The sequence below is a fragment of the Haplochromis burtoni genome, unplaced genomic scaffold, assembly GCF_018398535.1.
Source record: "Haplochromis burtoni strain Fernald_Lab_line unplaced genomic scaffold, NCSU_Asbu1 Contig_76, whole genome shotgun sequence".
Classification (NCBI taxonomy): domain Eukaryota; kingdom Metazoa; phylum Chordata; class Actinopteri; order Cichliformes; family Cichlidae; genus Haplochromis; species Haplochromis burtoni.
The window spans coordinates 1,602,063-1,619,243 of NW_024582437.1; the positions used below are offsets into that span (position 1 = coordinate 1,602,063).

The 17,181-nt window shown below is 40.9% G+C and overlaps 1 protein-coding gene across 26 annotated transcripts in view; it reads left to right on the forward strand.

Annotated features, from left to right (window-relative positions):
* rims2a (regulating synaptic membrane exocytosis 2a) overlaps positions 1–13,093 on the forward strand; it is a 152,212-nt gene extending 139,119 nt beyond the window's left edge. For 25 of the 26 annotated variants that reach the window (XM_042221887.1, XM_042221888.1, XM_042221874.1 and 22 more), the window contains 5 exons: positions 9,120–9,261; positions 9,424–9,536; positions 9,655–9,756; positions 9,894–10,033; positions 10,458–13,093. In XM_042221887.1, the coding sequence (XP_042077821.1) occupies positions 9,120–9,261; positions 9,424–9,536; positions 9,655–9,756; positions 9,894–10,033; positions 10,458–10,661 (701 nt within the window). In that variant the 3' untranslated portion in view covers positions 10,662–13,093. Of the gene's footprint in view, positions 1–5,989; positions 6,575–9,119; positions 9,262–9,423; positions 9,537–9,654; positions 9,757–9,893; positions 10,034–10,457 lie in introns of those variants that run through there. The other variant, XM_005924257.3, reaches the window with a different exon arrangement.
* The last annotated feature ends 4,088 nt before the right edge of the window (positions 13,094–17,181 follow it).

Genomic DNA, 17,181 nt, shown 5'->3' on the forward strand with positions numbered 1-17,181 from the left:
TATGTTATATGTTTGAGTCAAAGATTATTTGTCTTCAGGCAGCATCTCAGTGAGCTCAGGTTTAAAGCTGTTGACTCATCTTCTGCCCATTCCCTGCTCCATCAGCTGCACGGTGCTTTTACCTGCGGTGTGACTCACACTCCTCAGCCATATGTCTCCCTTGCCTGAATTTGAAGCTTGGACGCAGTTTAAGAATACACTTGTACTGCCACGTCTCGCAGTTCAAGCACAGCACATTCTTCGCTCCCGCCCGAGCAGAGCTAAAATAGAACTTACACAATGCATTTTTAGATTTTTAGGCATTGCTAAAAATACTGTACTTCCTCTCCTGATTGTTTTTTTTTTTCTTTAAATGTAGCTGTCAGTCAGAGAGGAAGTCTGATGAGGCATGTACTGGAAAAATACTGTGGTAAGGGTAGTCATAGAGTCTGGGCTGGATGCTTCTGTGTTTTATAAAAGTGGTTAAAGCAACTTATTTCCTCTTTCAGTCTGAGAGGTAAATAAGCTGTAGTAATATAATTGTTGCAATTTTTGCAATCTAAGGAACATATTGCATATGACAGTAGTTTGTTGTGACCGTAATAGATGTCAGCAGTTTCTATCAGATCGTATTTGGATCTTCTTTCTCTTTCTAATGAGTTTTCCATCTGTTGTTGCTTCAGTGTTTGCACCACTGAGTGGATGGAGGCAGCCAGGGGACAAACTGTTCAAACGTCACCTGCAGAGCCTGTTTTAAATATTGCCTTTAGCCTGAGAACTTCTACCTAAGGTGCAAAGTGAAGAGCAGGAAACGCTGTGTATACATGTGTGAGTGGAGTCTCCTTTCATATGTAGTAAACAACTTGAGGTGGAACATTATTTTATTTTGAGCACTTTTGATTGCGTTATGCATTTTTATGAAGTGTTCAGCCATTTAAGGTTTTAAGTTTGACTGGGCCTTTTCATATTCATATTTCAGTAAATTGTTTCTTTGCATGCAGACATAACAACTGTGTCCAGACAATGTTAGCATCATGCTATTTTTAAAAAAGAGGAACCTTAAGAAAGCTAAAGATTTGTTTTGGGGGTTTTTTTGTACTGTGTACATGTCAAGATTGTGTCTTTATGAAGCAGCCAAAGATATTCTGGATGCAGCTTTAATATAATGTGAGGTGAGATTGGACATCACACATAGCTTCACATTCCTCATTATATTTGACTGAGACACAGGAGGGAAAGCTGTTTTTGTAGCAAGCGTGTTTATCTACCTTTGCACTGTATCCTTGTGTACATATTCACATGCTTATTGGTGTCTGTTTGCCTACGTCCATGCATGTGAGGGAAAGTGTTAGAGCCCTCCATTAAGCTCTGTTTACAGTGTGCAGGTCAGAGTTGCTGTCTGATGCTTGGCCTGGTCTGAGCTCATCAATCACATCAAGACTTCTGAAGGCTTTGGCCTGTTAGTCCCGCCACCTCTCAGGCAGATTGTACACAAGGACTTCTGGGATATTACGGTCCTATGTTGTAGATTCTTCACATTCCTGCCTTCTGAGGTGCTTGTGATTTCCAGTTGTGTGGTCATTGTCTGGCAGATTTATCATAGTATAGAGCAAAGCAAGATATGTTCAGTGTTAACCAGCATTAGTCACAGTGTTGTGAAATCAGAGAGTAGTACGCTTATGACCTAAGATGGAGATGCTTTTAGAGGAAGGAGTGTCAAATACTTTAATTCTAAATCACATGAGCTAAAGGTCTGATGTCTTGTTTAACTGGCACCCCGATCACGTCAACGTTTAATAGAAAGGCCAGCCAATATTGGCTCCTGAAGTCTTTCGGCATGTCATTTATCTAACATGCAATCTGGTTTTGGTAACTGCAGCCACGTGTTTTTAATAAAGAGGTAAAGCAGCTAAAGGTCTAGTGACGCGACCTAGATTCTAACTACACTCTTACTACCAACACATTGCTGAGCGTGTTTAAAATGCTCTGATCTGTAATGAAGTCCTTTTTTTGTTAAGCATGATCTGTATTACCTAGCAAATAAAAGTTTCAAAGTTTCTTTTCATACTTGATGCAAACTCTGTTTTCACAGTCCGTGAACACGCATCCACGTGCTGCATTAAGCAGATTAATGTTGACTGTAATTAAGCATATTTTTGTCTCCAGTTGCTGTGCGTGTCAGGTGAAGTGAAAATTGTTGCAATGCCTCTTTCTTTCACTATGTCACTGGTTGTGGGTGGACAGATAACAATAAACTGTGCCCAAGATACAAAATTTGAAGTTATCCACACGTGTCTAATGCATTGCTGGAGACACGTGCGCACGAGCCAGCTACAGAGGAGAGAAGAATTATTGTGGTCTGCTGTTATTGTTTTGGCAAAGCCATGACGTGAATCACCACTTTCTCTTAAGCAGTTAATGAGTAAGGGCACTTACTATATCTTTTTGCAGCTCTGGTAGTTCCATATTGTCTGTGTCTGGCTTCAGTCTACCTCACAGTACAAGTACAATTCTAATGACCTTTTTTTGCTCTAGCAGAAACATACCAGAGAAGCCAAGTGACAAGTTTAGCACTATACTTAACGGTGATACTGTAAAGGAATCTACAGAGAACCTCACACTCCAAAACATGTGACTGAATTAAGGGAGTAATCATGAATGCCTTATTTTTTTTAGTCAATCCATTAATATTTGCACTTACACTCTCTTACATTTACACTCTGGCATTAAGACACAATTATGTTTTACTGCCAATAAAACAGCAGGCCCGTTATAGGTTCTGTCTACTTCTGTTTGCTACTGTTAGTAAAAATCACTGAATAGAGTGACGAATTGCTACTGTAGAGGAAACCGTGATTAGCATTCAGCTATTAGCAGTCCTAATGTGCTTTCCTTAGAAATATTCCTCTAGCAGGGTTTTGGTGCATACGCTGCTTTACAAATTGCTTCCCCTGTTTTTGGACCAGCTAATATAATTAAGCAGGTCATACGAGTGAAATACACTGACCATATTTCATTGTTAATGCTAAAACATTTTACTGCAGTTTTTTGTATTTAAGTCCTTGGCCAAAAGTTTGCTAACATCTCTGTGTGGCTCTACATGGACAAAGCAAAGCTGAATTCAGACACACAGGTATCCTTACAGTCTTTGTTAAGGAATCTACTTTAAATTAGTACAACTGACCAGTTACTTTACATTGGAGGGAGTTGAACCACCTAAGGTAGATATGGAGTTTAGGCCCCAATTGCACAAGGATCGAGACTGGTTGGTAATTGTAAACATACACGGCAGACCCAGTGGCATTTTAATCATGTTTATTTCATCGGTTGTTGGACACACAGAGCTGCAGCTCTCCCGCTGCCAGCTCAACATAACAACAACCTTAATTCAGAGTCCCGACTTTTAAGCTGGCGTGGAGTGATTGCAGATGCTGCGCAGGTGCGTCCATTGCACCTGTAGCAGCATCGCAAACCACGCCCCGCCACAGTAATCACCAGTTGCTAAGGAATAAAAAGTTGCCAGAGGTTGCTACAGGTTGCTGGCCATTACTGTGAAATTGATTGTGAAACCCCAGTCACCCTGTCCTAAAGAGTGGTGACTTAGGGGGGGAATACACGTATTCCCTGATCTGTTTGAAACTGGTTTCCAACTTGTAAACTACTTCCCAACTACTTTTTAAGCAGTGGTGAAACTGAGATTGTTTATCTTCAAAGTAAAAGTCTCATCTCTTGAAATGTGTTGGTTTCAGTGGTAAGGCATAACTTTTACTTTATGGGCAAATATTCTCCATTTCTAGCTTGTGTTGCACTTTTTCCGAGCAGCTCCGTTGTTAGCTAATGAGTCTTTGAAGTCTGACAAATTACAGGCAACTCTGGCAATCTGCTAGCAACCAAAAGCAACCCTGGGGGGGGGGGTTTGGTAAAGCATCCTCTTTCTGACTGACTTCAGCCAGAGACAGTCAACAACCTCAAGCAACCACTTGCCAACCTATTGGTACGATTTTCCCCAGTGATTGAAGGTTGCCATGTGCGTCTGAGGCCTCAGTTAAATTAAACTGCTTGGAAAACATAGTTCCAGGTTTCTTAAAAAGATAAAAATTAAAAAGATTAAATTCATATCATACAAATTTCTAGTCACATGCCAGCAATATCTCCACTTAACAACTTGAACTCATATCTGTTCATAAACTCAGTCATTAGACTAATTAGGTTTTTGACCTGCTGGCTTTGAGTTTATCTAAAGCAGGGATATCAAACTCATTTTACATAGTGAGCCACATAAAGCCAAGTTTGAATTTAAGTCAACCTGACCAGTAAAATTCCCCTTTGTGTTATACGTTTAATGGTGTTGTAGTAAATGAAAGAAATCTGTCAGCATGACTCTTTGGGCTAAAAGTGTAAGGAATAGGTAGAAAATAAGATTTTTCTATAGCAGATTGTGAAAAAACAGGAAAGTAATTCAGTAATTGAATTACTTTGGTGTGGCATGTCTATATCAGAAGGAAAAAGTCCAAAACTTTCGTCCACCATATTTTCTAAAGCCATTGAGTGGGCTGGCTTAGAGTCTCTGCTGGGCTGATTAAGGCCCCTGGTCCTTATGTTTGACACCCCCTGATCTAGAACTTAGCAGGAGATGACCAAAATCATTCAGCATCATCCAATTCATAGCTTTAAAATCACTTTAATAAAAAAATGTCAGCCTTCTCTTAGTGCTACAAAAGCAGCAAAATAACCACCAAAGAAAGTTGAATTCATCACACGGAGAAGATAACCTCTGAGCCTGGATCAACGATCAGAAACACAGAGCTACATCATCATCATGAGGGCAAAGATCAGAAGTTTTCTGATAATAGTTTAAACATTCTCACAGTTTGAATTCAGAGAAGCGCCTACCTGATCCTTAAATGAGTTTGTGGTTCATATTAAATCAAGTGTTTGTATTATAACTGTGCGCTCTTCTCCGATTCCCCCTGTGGCGGTAAACGTGAAGAGTTGTTTTGTCAGTGGTGACCTAGATGAAACCCGCAAATGGACATTAAGTGGCTCCTTCGTGGAAGTAGGTTGCAGTGTCTCAGAGAGAGGAACTTTTGCCTCTGCAGTAACACCACAGGGAGCTTCCTATATTTACCGTGGTGCAAAGAAAGTGCCATAATTGTCTTGTCCTGCGCCTATTCTGCCACATTCATATTGAGAACAAAAAAGCAGGACTGCTGGCAGCATGTCGGGGCAGCACAGTTTCTCAGGATTTATGCTTGAACCTAATGCGGTGGTGACAGCTACCAGAGAAGCTGGAGTTCGGCTGAAAGTCGTGCATTTGCTTTGAGGTATCACTCACAGCCGATGCCGGTGGTACATTCATGAGCCACTTGAAGGACCACCGGTGAAGAAGTCCTTTCAGCGAGCAACGCTGTTGAGTCTCTTGGCTCTCGACTGTTTAAAATAAGCTGACCCCAGCTGTCCACAAATGGCAGAAATGGAATGAAGAAAAAGAAAAGTTAATATTTAGAAATGTGAGGCTCTAATTCAAACAAAGAGTCTTTGTGGCTGTTTAAAAGTTTGTGATGGATGACGAGAGCCATACTTTCTTGTAACGTGGCTGTGCCACAAAGGGACGACAGACGAGAGGGGTTTCAGGTCGAGCTTTTAACGTTGTTTTTCCCTTTCGTTGACTTTCTTGTCTGTGAGAAACAGAACTCCTCCTAACGCAACACAGCTGTGAAATCACGACCGTGGAAAAGAGTAAAGTGAAGGAGCAGAGTTTGGCACGTGAACTTTGAGTGATCGCCATGTGGCTTGTGCGTTCTCATCAAGTAGCAGGACTGTTGGCAGGCCTAATGGCAGCTTATTTTCACTGGCCTGTGTGCACAAAACGGGGGGAGAGGGAGGGGTGGGAGGTAGAGGATGGGAAAAAAGGAAAATAGTAGTGATGAACGGAACAAAGGGAACAAAAGAACAAGCGCAGAGAGAAAAATGAAAAAGCAAATGACAAAAGTAAGGGTATGAAAAAAAATACTGCTGAGAAACAGAGTGGGTTAGGGAGGAGGGGGGGATCAGTATCTCTGGGTAGAGCTTGTTCACCCGCAGAGCCTGCCGAGGTGCGTCTGAGCAGCCCGGCCCTCTGATTGGCGGAGCGCAATGCAGCGCTCTCCCCTCCCCCCCTGAAGAAAGAGGTGCAGCAGGAACGTCAGACCCAGACAGCACAAGACTTGACTACTGAAGCAGCGTTTTTCCAAAGCTCTACCTAGGATGCAGTCAGCAGAGCATCTAGGGATAGACTAGATGCCAGATCCCTCTCCTGTTACAGCAGAGCATCTTCTACTGCTAGCCTTAGGAATCCATCGAATAGTATAGATTGGAGATACATTTTAAAGCTTTTATCAGCCAGAAAGGGCAAAGCTGACGCCTTGAGCATCGAATTCACCGCATTGAGGAGGACAGCCACCGGTCACCATGGGTAGGCAGGGGAACGATACCTCTCCTCCGGCTCCTGGGATGCGTATCCAGTGTTCCCAGAGCAAGATGAGCCTGTCAGCATCATTCGAAGCGTTGGCTGTCTATTTCCCCTGCATGAACTCCTTTGATGAGGAGGACGGAGGTAAGATGACAGGCGCGGAAATGTCACAGCCAAAGCTTCCTGCTGGGGGGTAAACAGTGCGGCTTAAACTAAAAGATGGCGGTGAGCAAGGGGAGATAGATTTAGGATTAGAGGGAAGCTGCAGAGGTACTGGCATGGGAGAGAACTGGGACGTTGGAAAGTTCAGAAATGTTATTAGCTCAATTAGGATGTTTAGCTCAATTAGTCTATTTCAGTAAGTGTAATGTGTATAAGGCTTGAGCTGTCCATACTGTGCATGATCTGGTTATATGATGACATAAAGCTTAATGTGCAATTTCATCTGTGGGTGGTCAGTTTATCATCAGTTAGTTGTGGGCCAGTCACACTTCTTTCTGCATCTGTTGTTGCTGCTGCCACCAATGGTGGTGTTGTCAAAATGGAACCGGTCTGTTTGCTTACAAATGCCACTCACGCTGGTCTAAAAACCTAATTTGCATGACTGTGACTCTGATTCTGTGGATGAAAACAAAGGACTCTGTATTTGGAATGAATCCCTCTTTAGTATTTAGTTGGAAGTAGTGCTTCTTTTTCTTTTTGCTTAGAACCACAACGTTGTTCTGACTGTCACTTCAAATTTCCTAAAAGGTAGCGTAACGCCTACTGTGTGTATTTATAGCTCAGCCTCACAATCACTTCTTGTTCTATTTGCAGTTGTGTTTACAAAAGAAGATTTGCAGTGCGCGTGATCTATTCTTCTGTAGCTTTATCTGGCAACATATTTTTTGCCACACTACTCACCACTCCTCCTTTTTTTTTTTAGCTACAATTTCACACTCACTTAAACTCACACTTCCACCATTGGCAGCTTCCCTAGACTCGCTGTCTTTTCCTGACTGGCAGGGTCGCAATTTGAGGGCAGCAAACTTATGGAGATGAGCCAGTTTGTCTCGTTTTGACGCCTCTCCTGCTTCGCGGTTGCTGGATAGTTTATAAAAGTAGCTTACTCTCCGACATACACTTATAACAGTCTAATCTTTATCTTATCTGCCACTGCTTTTAATGCACCTCTGTATATTTTTGTCTATAGAGCGGATACATACAGCGTTTATTTGAAATGCATTGGAACAGTATTTGAAGCACTCAAATAAGATCACATAGTGCTTGATATAGTGCAAAAGCTGCATAAATTACCATTAATAAATCATGTGTTTTTCAAGTTCGTTGATAACGTCTGGCTGGCCACTGAATGACAGCGGAGGTCTGCTGCAGACGTCAGAGACGACCTTTGTGGCTGCTTCTCTTATTGTAAAAAATGTGAAGAGCAGGAAGAGGAGGCGGAGGCCAGCTGAATAACTGAGATTTCAAGGCTGAAGAGCATCATGCCTGTTTTATGTCTGTGTGAGGCACAAAATGATCCTTTTTTTTTATCTTCAGTTCCTCCTCTACTAAGCCAAACAAAGGAGAGAGGAAGGAGAGTAAAGACTGCAAGGCCTATAACTGGATTAGGACTGCTGAAGCATAGAAATTACTCATCTGCACAAACTTGCAAAATATTAGAGAGAAATTACATAAGGTCTGTGAACGGCCGGTTTTTGCACCCTGTAGTAATGAGCTGAAGCTTTGTGTATAGTACCTCTGTGTTATTACCTTCATCAGGCTTTGCAGGGACTTTCTGACCAAATAGTGCTAAATTTGATTACACAGAAGAAGAAGAAGAAAAAAATTAATCCCATACCTGCAAAAGGCATGAAAACATTTAGTGATGGTTGGATCACCCCGTAGCAGTGCACAATTAAATGTTTAGAAAGGGACATGTTTTCAGTTTAACACAGCTGCATGTGTATGTAGAAAGCTCATACGGAGGTTTTTAGAACTAACCTATAATGTTTCACTTCATTTGAATCTCTTGAGGAGCTTCTCAGCACATTAGGCTTACTGAAAGTAAAAGACAACTTTTTGCCAACCTTTTTTTAAATGGGATATGAAAAGTGTGCGTGTGTGTGTGTGTGTGTATATATGGTAGAGCATACATACTATACTTTTGAGGAGTTGTGTGTTTGTAAGCCGCAGGCGTGTCCACATTGTGCCACACGCACGCGGTCAGGTGGCGATGCGCAGTGGGAGGCTTAATGGAGAGAATCAGCTTTCTTCTTGGATCAGTCAGGATGGTGGGTTTGGGTTGGAGGGGTGGGGATGCATAGACAGTGGATGTTTGTAGGTGAATTTGCTCCCAGAAGTCCCCCATAGGCAGTCGGTGGCGCAGACTGGAGGAAGGCTGCACATAGTGTTCCTAATATCGATCTTTTTAAAGAGACGGCAGTGCTCTGGTATAGAATTTGAATTCACTGAGGTGCGCTTTGTTTTCAGAATCAGAATCAGAATACTTTATTAATCCCGAAGGAAATTCGTTTTCTCCTGAGGAAAGATATATGTACGAGCCGATTAAAGCGTTCGTACACCAGTGATAATCCGCGCAAATGGTTCTCGCCGTGCGACTCGCATCCCCCCAGTTCAGTGTTGTGGACTGACAATTCTTCTCTCTCTTTCTCTGTCATTTGTGTCGTGCGTGTAACTCTGTGTTCAGAAGCGGGAGGTAAAAAGTTGCGCAGCACTATCCAGAGGAGCACAGAGACAGGCCTGGCGGTGGAGATGAGAAGCAGGATGACTCGGCAGGCCAGCAGGGAGTCCACAGACGGAAGCATGAACAGCTACAGCTCCGAGGGAAAGTAAGGAGACATGCACTTGTGCTCTGCGGACGATCAGAAAGCTAATTCAGCAGCTTTTATATACACGAAAAATTCAGAATTTCATTTGGTAACTTATATCAGGTTCTAGTCTAACTATAAACACCTGGTGTTTTTATTTTTTTTTCTTTGTTAATGTTTCAGTCTCATCTTCCCTGGTGTGAGGCTGTCCTCAGATGCCCAGTTCAGTGACTTCCTGGATGGTCTTGGCCCTGCTCAGCTGGTTGGGCGACAGACATTGGCTACTCCCCCTATGGGTGAGGACAGTTATCCTTTTTTTTCCTTTTTTTTTTTTTTTTACAGAGATTTGTAGCTTGAAATGATGAAAGCTTCACTTCAGACAAGTTAAAATCTTCGGTTTTGTTGGTTGTTTAGGAGACATCCAGATTGGCATGGTGGAGAAGAAAGGTGCACTGGAGGTGGAGGTCATCAGAGCCCGTGGCCTTGTGGGAAAACCAGGTTCCAAGGCACTGCCAGGTAATCAAAGCTACTAAATGTGCTAGTCTATGTCAGGTATTCACAGAGTTAATAAAGGTAAGCATGACTTGGTTGCGGAAAGAGAAAAGGAAACCTTTCAAAAGCTCATCTCTCCTTTACGCTTTCTTGATTTCCAGCACCGTATGTAAAGGTCTACCTTTTGGAAAACGGAGTCTGCATAGCCAAAAAGAAAACTAAAGTAGCAAGAAAAACCTTGGATCCTCTTTATCAGCAGCAACTGCCGTTTGAGGAGAGTCCAGGAGGGAAGGTTTTACAGGTAAGAATGTTATTCCTTTAGACTGCAACAGAGTGTCACAATTAGCATTTCTCCTTGCAGTCTGCTGGCCTCAATGCAAGGACACACAGCTGATACGGTTCTGCACATCAGATTGGCTTTTTCATATAAAAAGCTATATAAGTTGTATTGGGGTTCATCTGATTGTTGGGGTTTTCTCTGTATTATTGTATGGTCTTTACCTTACAATATAAAGCACCTTGAGGCAATTGTTGTTGTGATTTGGCGCTAAATAAATAAAACTGAATTGAATTTTGACCAAGACTGTTGACTTCATTTATCTTTCTAAACTTGCTCCATCCTTTAAACTGTTAGCAGTCGGACGTACCGCCCACGGGACATTGGATGGTTTAGGGGACTAATAGGACTGCTAAGGGGTTAAAGTTTTTTTCGTTCTTGTTTGCAGGTCATCGTATGGGGTGACTATGGACGTATGGACCATAAATCATTCATGGGAGCAGTTCAGATACTGTTAGATGAGCTGGACCTGTCCAACATGGTGATTGGCTGGTACAAGCTCTTTCCTCCTTCCTCACTGGTGGACCCTACTCTGGCCCCACTGACAAGAAGAGCTTCCCAATCCTCACTGGACAGTTTCTCTCGATCATAGCAGCGTGTGGACTGATAGCGTTGTTGTAGCAGCCAGTGTTGCGATTACAGGTCACGCCCCCCCGGTTACACTGCATGCTTGATGTTGTGTCTTCTGAGCCTGTTTCTAGGGGTGCAAACGTGATCCTGTGTTTTGAGCAAAAACGTCACGCACACTGTGCATGTGGCGAAGCGTATCGCGAGCGCCTGGTAGCAGGGATTGCCAGGTGTTGTTGTTGTTGTTTGGAGGAAGCCGGAATGAACTCCTTAGCACGAGGAATCCGTCAATTCCAGGTTTTCATCCAATTCGAAGCCATGGGGGTCAACACTGGGAACCTCTGAATGAGTTCTACAGAAGCCCTTTTCGAATGAAAAATCTGTGTGTTGCTTGATTTTATTTTTTTCCTGTGTCGTTTTCATTTCTTTTATTTACTTTTTTCTTTAAATGTCAGTGTACTTGTCTCTGAAGGGGGTGACAGTGTTTCTAACCAGATGCTTGGTCACGCCACGCCAACAGACCTAGCCGTGTAGATGGAATTTTCGAGACCATCACTTTGGGTGAGGTGTGTCCCAGCTTGTAACCACACTCCCACAGACCCCAAAAAGAAAAAAACCCTGCATACTCTACATATATCTACCCGTTCAACCCATACTGGTAAAGCACCGTAAAAGATTAATCAAATGCCACTTTAAAGTGGCTGCCCTCAACACCCCCTTCCCCCAAAAAATAAATAAATACAGTAACAATCCAAACTCCATGAAAAGATGTACAATCTTACCATATTTCTTTCTCTGTTGATATATTGTATGAAAATTAAATGAGATTTTTCTTTTCCCTTTTTTTAGTTTCTTTGCATGGACACAAATTTAGCTGAATAAAAAAAGAAAGAAGAAAATTATTTTCTTGAGGCTGTAACTTGCAAAAAAAAAAGATGAAAAATAAACAGAATCAGCCATTTTCAACAATTTATATTATTTTTAAAGAAAATTTTCACTAGTGCATGGTTTTCAAGGGGAGTGAATGCAACATCGTGACTGAAAAAAAAAGGACATTGTTTATCATTCTTTACACCATTCATGAATCTGCATTTTGCAGACATGCAGAAAAGGGGAACTTAAGAATTATTTAACAGAAAATGTTTATGTGACAAAAAGTGATAATGAAAATAAATGTAAATGATCTATTTCATTGTAAAAGGCTAATGCCTTATAAAGATAAACATAATGTGCAAATTGTACATGTTTCTCTTTTTCTTCCTTTCCCAGGGTACTTCTCATCGTACTATTCATTGCTACCATTGTTCAGTCCCCTGACATCGTCCAGATTTTAGGACTGTTGGTTACTTTACAGTACTGTATCGTTTCACTATGTTTGTTTTCTTCCTTCTTTTGGATTTGGATTTGTTTAACAAGCATGTTGAAAAGGGTCTTTTGCAACATGGCTTGGGCACACCTTACAGTAACTCAGCATGTTTTGATAAAGATGATATTTGGAATTTTTGCAATTTCTTGTACAGTGCATGTCAACTTCATTACTTTTCTCCCTCACCTTAAATTGAGCTCTATGGCAAATTAGTTCTTGGTCTTCCTGGGCCATTTATTGAAGTTTTAACAGAACATTCCACCCCACCCGAAAGTCACATTTTCTTTCAGGTTTTTGAGGAAAAAAAAGAAGAAGAAAAAATATGACAAGGAAAATATTTTATATTTAATGGATGCTGGCGAAACAGTTGTGATTGCAAGTGTATTTTATTTCAGTATTGTTGACGAACATGCAAAAATAATCTGTACTGGTACAGCAAAGAGGTCTATACCGAATCAAGAGACGGCAAACATGCGCGACATGCGTGTTGCCATGGTTCAATTTTACATCACTGTTTGTGAAGATGAGCTAATCACAAGTTGAAATAATAAGGGATATTGCCACAGAATTTTTTTTTCTTGTTTTAATGAAAATGAAATTACTTTACTATATTTTTGTTAGTTTTATTTAAAAGCCAAGACCAGTTTATTTTTTATTTTCTATTTTTAGTAATTAACAATACTTCTCGTGTCTGGGAAGTACATGAATCTTATAGTTGCAGTATGTCTGAATGAAACTGAATTGAGGCATTGTTCCTTTTCCACGTGAAGATAATGCATTTTAATGTCAGAGAAAAACCTTGTCGCTTTAACAAGCTACAGTATATATTTTCATTTTCATTGTACATACCTTTAGATGTCAGAATTTGAGTAAACAAGCTACCACAAGTAGACTGATAGATTCTTTTGGAAGAGGAAAAATGCCTCATGATGACAAAGACATGTTATTTATCCTTTTGAATGCCTTTTCATTTTCTCTTTTTGGTGCAATGTGTTAATGCCAAGGCTATGTCTTGGTTAAGTATGGTTGAGTACAGAGATTTATGTAAGTTATTTTTCAAATTAAAAATAAAAAAAATGATATTACACTGATGTCAAGAGTTGAGTGATGATCAAATTAACGCACACTCACACACACTACATCATCTTTTACATCAATGTGAATAAGTTGCTCTTTTTAGTTGTTTATATACAGATTCTGATTTCATTTATTGACCTAACTGCACAATGTTGCCAGTTAGGTCACTTTTCTTCATGCAATAATGGTAAAGGAATGGTTCTAAATTTCGGTCCTTAGGATGGCTTGTTTTAGGTTTGTAGGTGTTTCCCCATTCCAAAACACCTGAATGAAGAGCTTGGAGAAGACATGTAAGGTACAAATGACAGAAATGTGATATCCACCTTTCATTTCTAAAGTTCCACACAGTGTAATGAGAAACATTTAGACACATAGAAACCCATGCAATCACACATGCATGCTATTGCACATAAACCATGCATGAGCACAGACAAAGAAACACAAAAACACAGTTCTTTGTGATTTGTTGCCTGACGGTGGTTGTGGCTCACCTCCTCTACAACAACCCGGAGTAATTCATACAAATCAGTGACTGATTGGAAGGCTGGGGGTTCAATCCCTGGCTGCTCCAGTCTGAAGATCCTCGGGCAAGATACTAAACCCAAATTGCTCCCAGTGTGTTCATCAATGTGTGTGTGAATGTTAGACAGAGGGCACTTAGATGTAGAAGAGGAGTTTGCCCAAATATGTTTGTTAAATGGTGAATGTATTGTATAAAGTGATTTGAGTGCTTAAGTAGAGTAGAAAAACATTATCCATCCAGCCATCAAGTGGGACTGATTGGAGTCTTTGCCAGGCCGATTTTGGCCCCTGGGCCCTATGTTTGACACCCTAGATTTAAAGGTGTTTTTTTTTTTAGTTTTGCTTTAAATCCTGTCCTCTCTGGCAGCTTTTGCAGTCAGAATAGCCAAACACACTTTGCTTTTCCAAAAACAGTTATAAAAAAATCTCTGTAGCCTCCTCTTATTCATGTGAATCTTTTATCTGTTCATTTATTCATTTCTATCTGTGTTATTTCAGTTATTGCATTAAAAAAATTAAAAAATAAACATACAGCACATGGAATAAAAAATTTGAAAATACACAGACACGTGAATCCACAATCTTCTTGTAGTGTGAGTGTAAATGTGAGAGAGAGAGACTGTCTGTGTATGTGTCTTTGTCACAAACATTTCCTAATCTCTATTCAGAATCTGTAAGCACAGGAGTCTTTACACACTGCTCTTTTGACTTTGCATTTATTCAGTATTCTCGTTCATATGTGTAGTCAGATTATAGAGGTTGATGCCTCAAATCTGTTTTCTCTGCGTTGACTGCAGAATGTTCTTGGTGGTGGAGCGGATGCTGGTCACAAACAGTTCATTTCCTTTCTTTGTGAAATGGACTCCGTCTGGTACAAAGATTGTGTTGTCGAAAAATTTCAAACAGGGATGTTCAATAATCACCCCTCCAAAGCAGTGGGCAGCCTTTCTCATGGTATGGTTGACAATCTCCCTGTCCTTATTTATCTTCCATGGACTTCCATACCTCCACACTTGGCGCTGATTGATGCAGGAATAAGCAATCGTCATTGAGGGGAACTCTTTGTGCAGTTGCATCAATTCCATCTTCATTATACCAGAAAGTTGCTGGGCAGACATGAGTCCTAAATCGTTGCCACCAGCGTGGATAATCAATATGTCAGGCGGGCTCCGTGTAGATAACTCTTCATAAAAACGTGGAAGGACGCCGCTCCAGCCCATCCCTCCTTTGCCAAACCATTGGACTTTGGCATTAAGTCCCAAATTCTCTCCAAACTTCTGTCTTGCTCCGAACTCTCCTCTTTTGACGTAGCTTGAGCCAACGATCCAAATGTTTCTAACTTTCTGGTCTTCTGGCCTCTTTTTCTCCATCCCTTTGCTTTCAGAGGATCTGGCATCATTCTGGAAACTCGAGGCCGTATCATTCAATTTCTTGCCTTTGAGTCGAATCATCGTGATAGCGGCACTTTTTTGGATGCTTGGTGGTGTCACAGCTGATTCATTCTTGTCTGTGTCTTTCTTCATCCCTTTTCTTTCTGAAAAGCAGGCCTCAGTGATGCTTCTGCAGTTGGTTGAAATTTCTTTTCAGTACAAATTTCTCTCCACAGATTCTGCGTTTTCCCCTTGCTGGGGAGGAGCTGTCAGCACTTCTGCTGCAATTTTGTGCAGCATCATGCTGGATTCGCTTTCTCTTTAGTGGGAGCTTGACAGGGTTTAAACCCAGCTGATCTTTCTCAGACACTGGCGACAGGTTTTGGCGCTGCATTCTTGTAAAAAGATGCTACACCACTTGGCTGGATCCAATAAATACAGCAACAGTTTTCCTGAAGCTTGTCAGTGTATTCACGATGTTTCTTCCCCAAAAAACTTTCAAAATGCGATATTTAGACACTTAAACAACGAGCTCTGATTTTTGTTGTGCACTCACGAAGGAAGGGCAGTGAAATGACTGAAGCCTCTGCTCTATATGGGTATTTCTGTTCCGTTGTGACAAATAGTAACTCTCAGCAGGCAGACTGCAGCTCTTTCATTTAACAGACAAACATTCTGCACAGTGAAGATGTTTTTATTTGAATTTGTTTGTTTTTGGAGTTTATGGGATGTTTTAGAGAGAATTTTTGCTTTCCCATCAAAACACAAATAAATTCATATGAATACGTTTAAAGTGCACTATACATGTAAACAGTGATTATTTACTCATATTGAGTTAACAGGCTTTTTTCCTCTCAAATATGTGATTATGGATGCTTATTTCATGTAATAACTAGACCATTTGCTGTGGCAAGTACATACATTTGATTTTATGTGACTGTGACAGAGTCTCATGTTGCAATGAATGAGTCCCAGTCAGTGTGCAGATACAGGGAATCCGTTTAGATGTAAATAAAACCAGTGTTTCTGTGTCAGGGGGCAGGGTCTGTGAGTTTGTTTAGTACTTTTGATTGTTATATTGAAATCATGTAGAGTTCTTGTGTTATTATTTTAGTTAAGGTTTACTTGCGTTTTGATCTAGTTATGTTTCTTCTGTGTCTCCTTGCTTGTGTCTTTTGTGTGCCCCCTGTCTCCCCATGTATTTCATGTCTTCGTGTTGCATGTTCTACTTGTCAAGCTGGTGTTGTCTTGTCTACGTCCCTTTTCTCTTTCCTGTTTTATTGCAAAGAGTCTGGTGTTCCATGTTAAGTGTGTTTAGTTGTACTTCCCCTGTGGCGTTCAGGTTCATTTGTGTCAGCTGTTTTCTCCATTACCCTCCTGTGTATGTAAGTCCTCTTTCTCACTAATTCATTGTCGATGCATCTGTTTTCCTCCCTCCACGTCACGTCAGCTTTCTCATGATCCTGTTCAGGTCCATGTTTCTGGTTTTCTTGCACCTGCTCAGATTTATGTTCATGTTTCTCTTGTCATAGTTTTTATAGGTTTTAGTTTTACTTCTCGCACCTGTTCGCCTTGCTTTGTTTTTGTGTTCATGCTTTTTCAGCCAAATCAACGGCTCGCTTTTTGATTAAACTTCATTTCAGTCTCTCCCTTGTCTGCTTTTCGGGTCCACACCACAAACACACCGGCAAACTTACTTCGCTTAATGTTTCAATTCAACAGGTCTCTCCTTGACAGGGTTGTGCAAGTTTTTTTTTCCAATTAAACCTAAAAAAAGGCATCTATTGTGTCTACTATGAAGGAAAATACCACAAGACAGACTTTCTGAAGTATTATTTTCTTTGTCTGAAAAATCGAAGCCTGTTCTAAAGGTAATTAGCTAAATACACTCGCTAAGTATTCAGGTCACGCTCACAAATCAGTGAAAATGTTTTCTTTTTATCACCTCTCTCTGAAGCAAACATTCAATGCTAGCCTCAGTGTGTGAATAAAGTACACAGAACTTAATGTGCTGACCAAGACAGTGCTGAAATTCTGATGTTAAGCATTACAACATTGAGGTTTTGCAGATCACATGACCACTAACCACTTAACGTTAAGTTGCCTGGCATTTTGGACATGTGACAAACATGATGACCATATAGGGTCAAATGAATACAGTCACACGGACCTTCTAATTCTATTGAATATTAGGATTCTCTGAAATCACC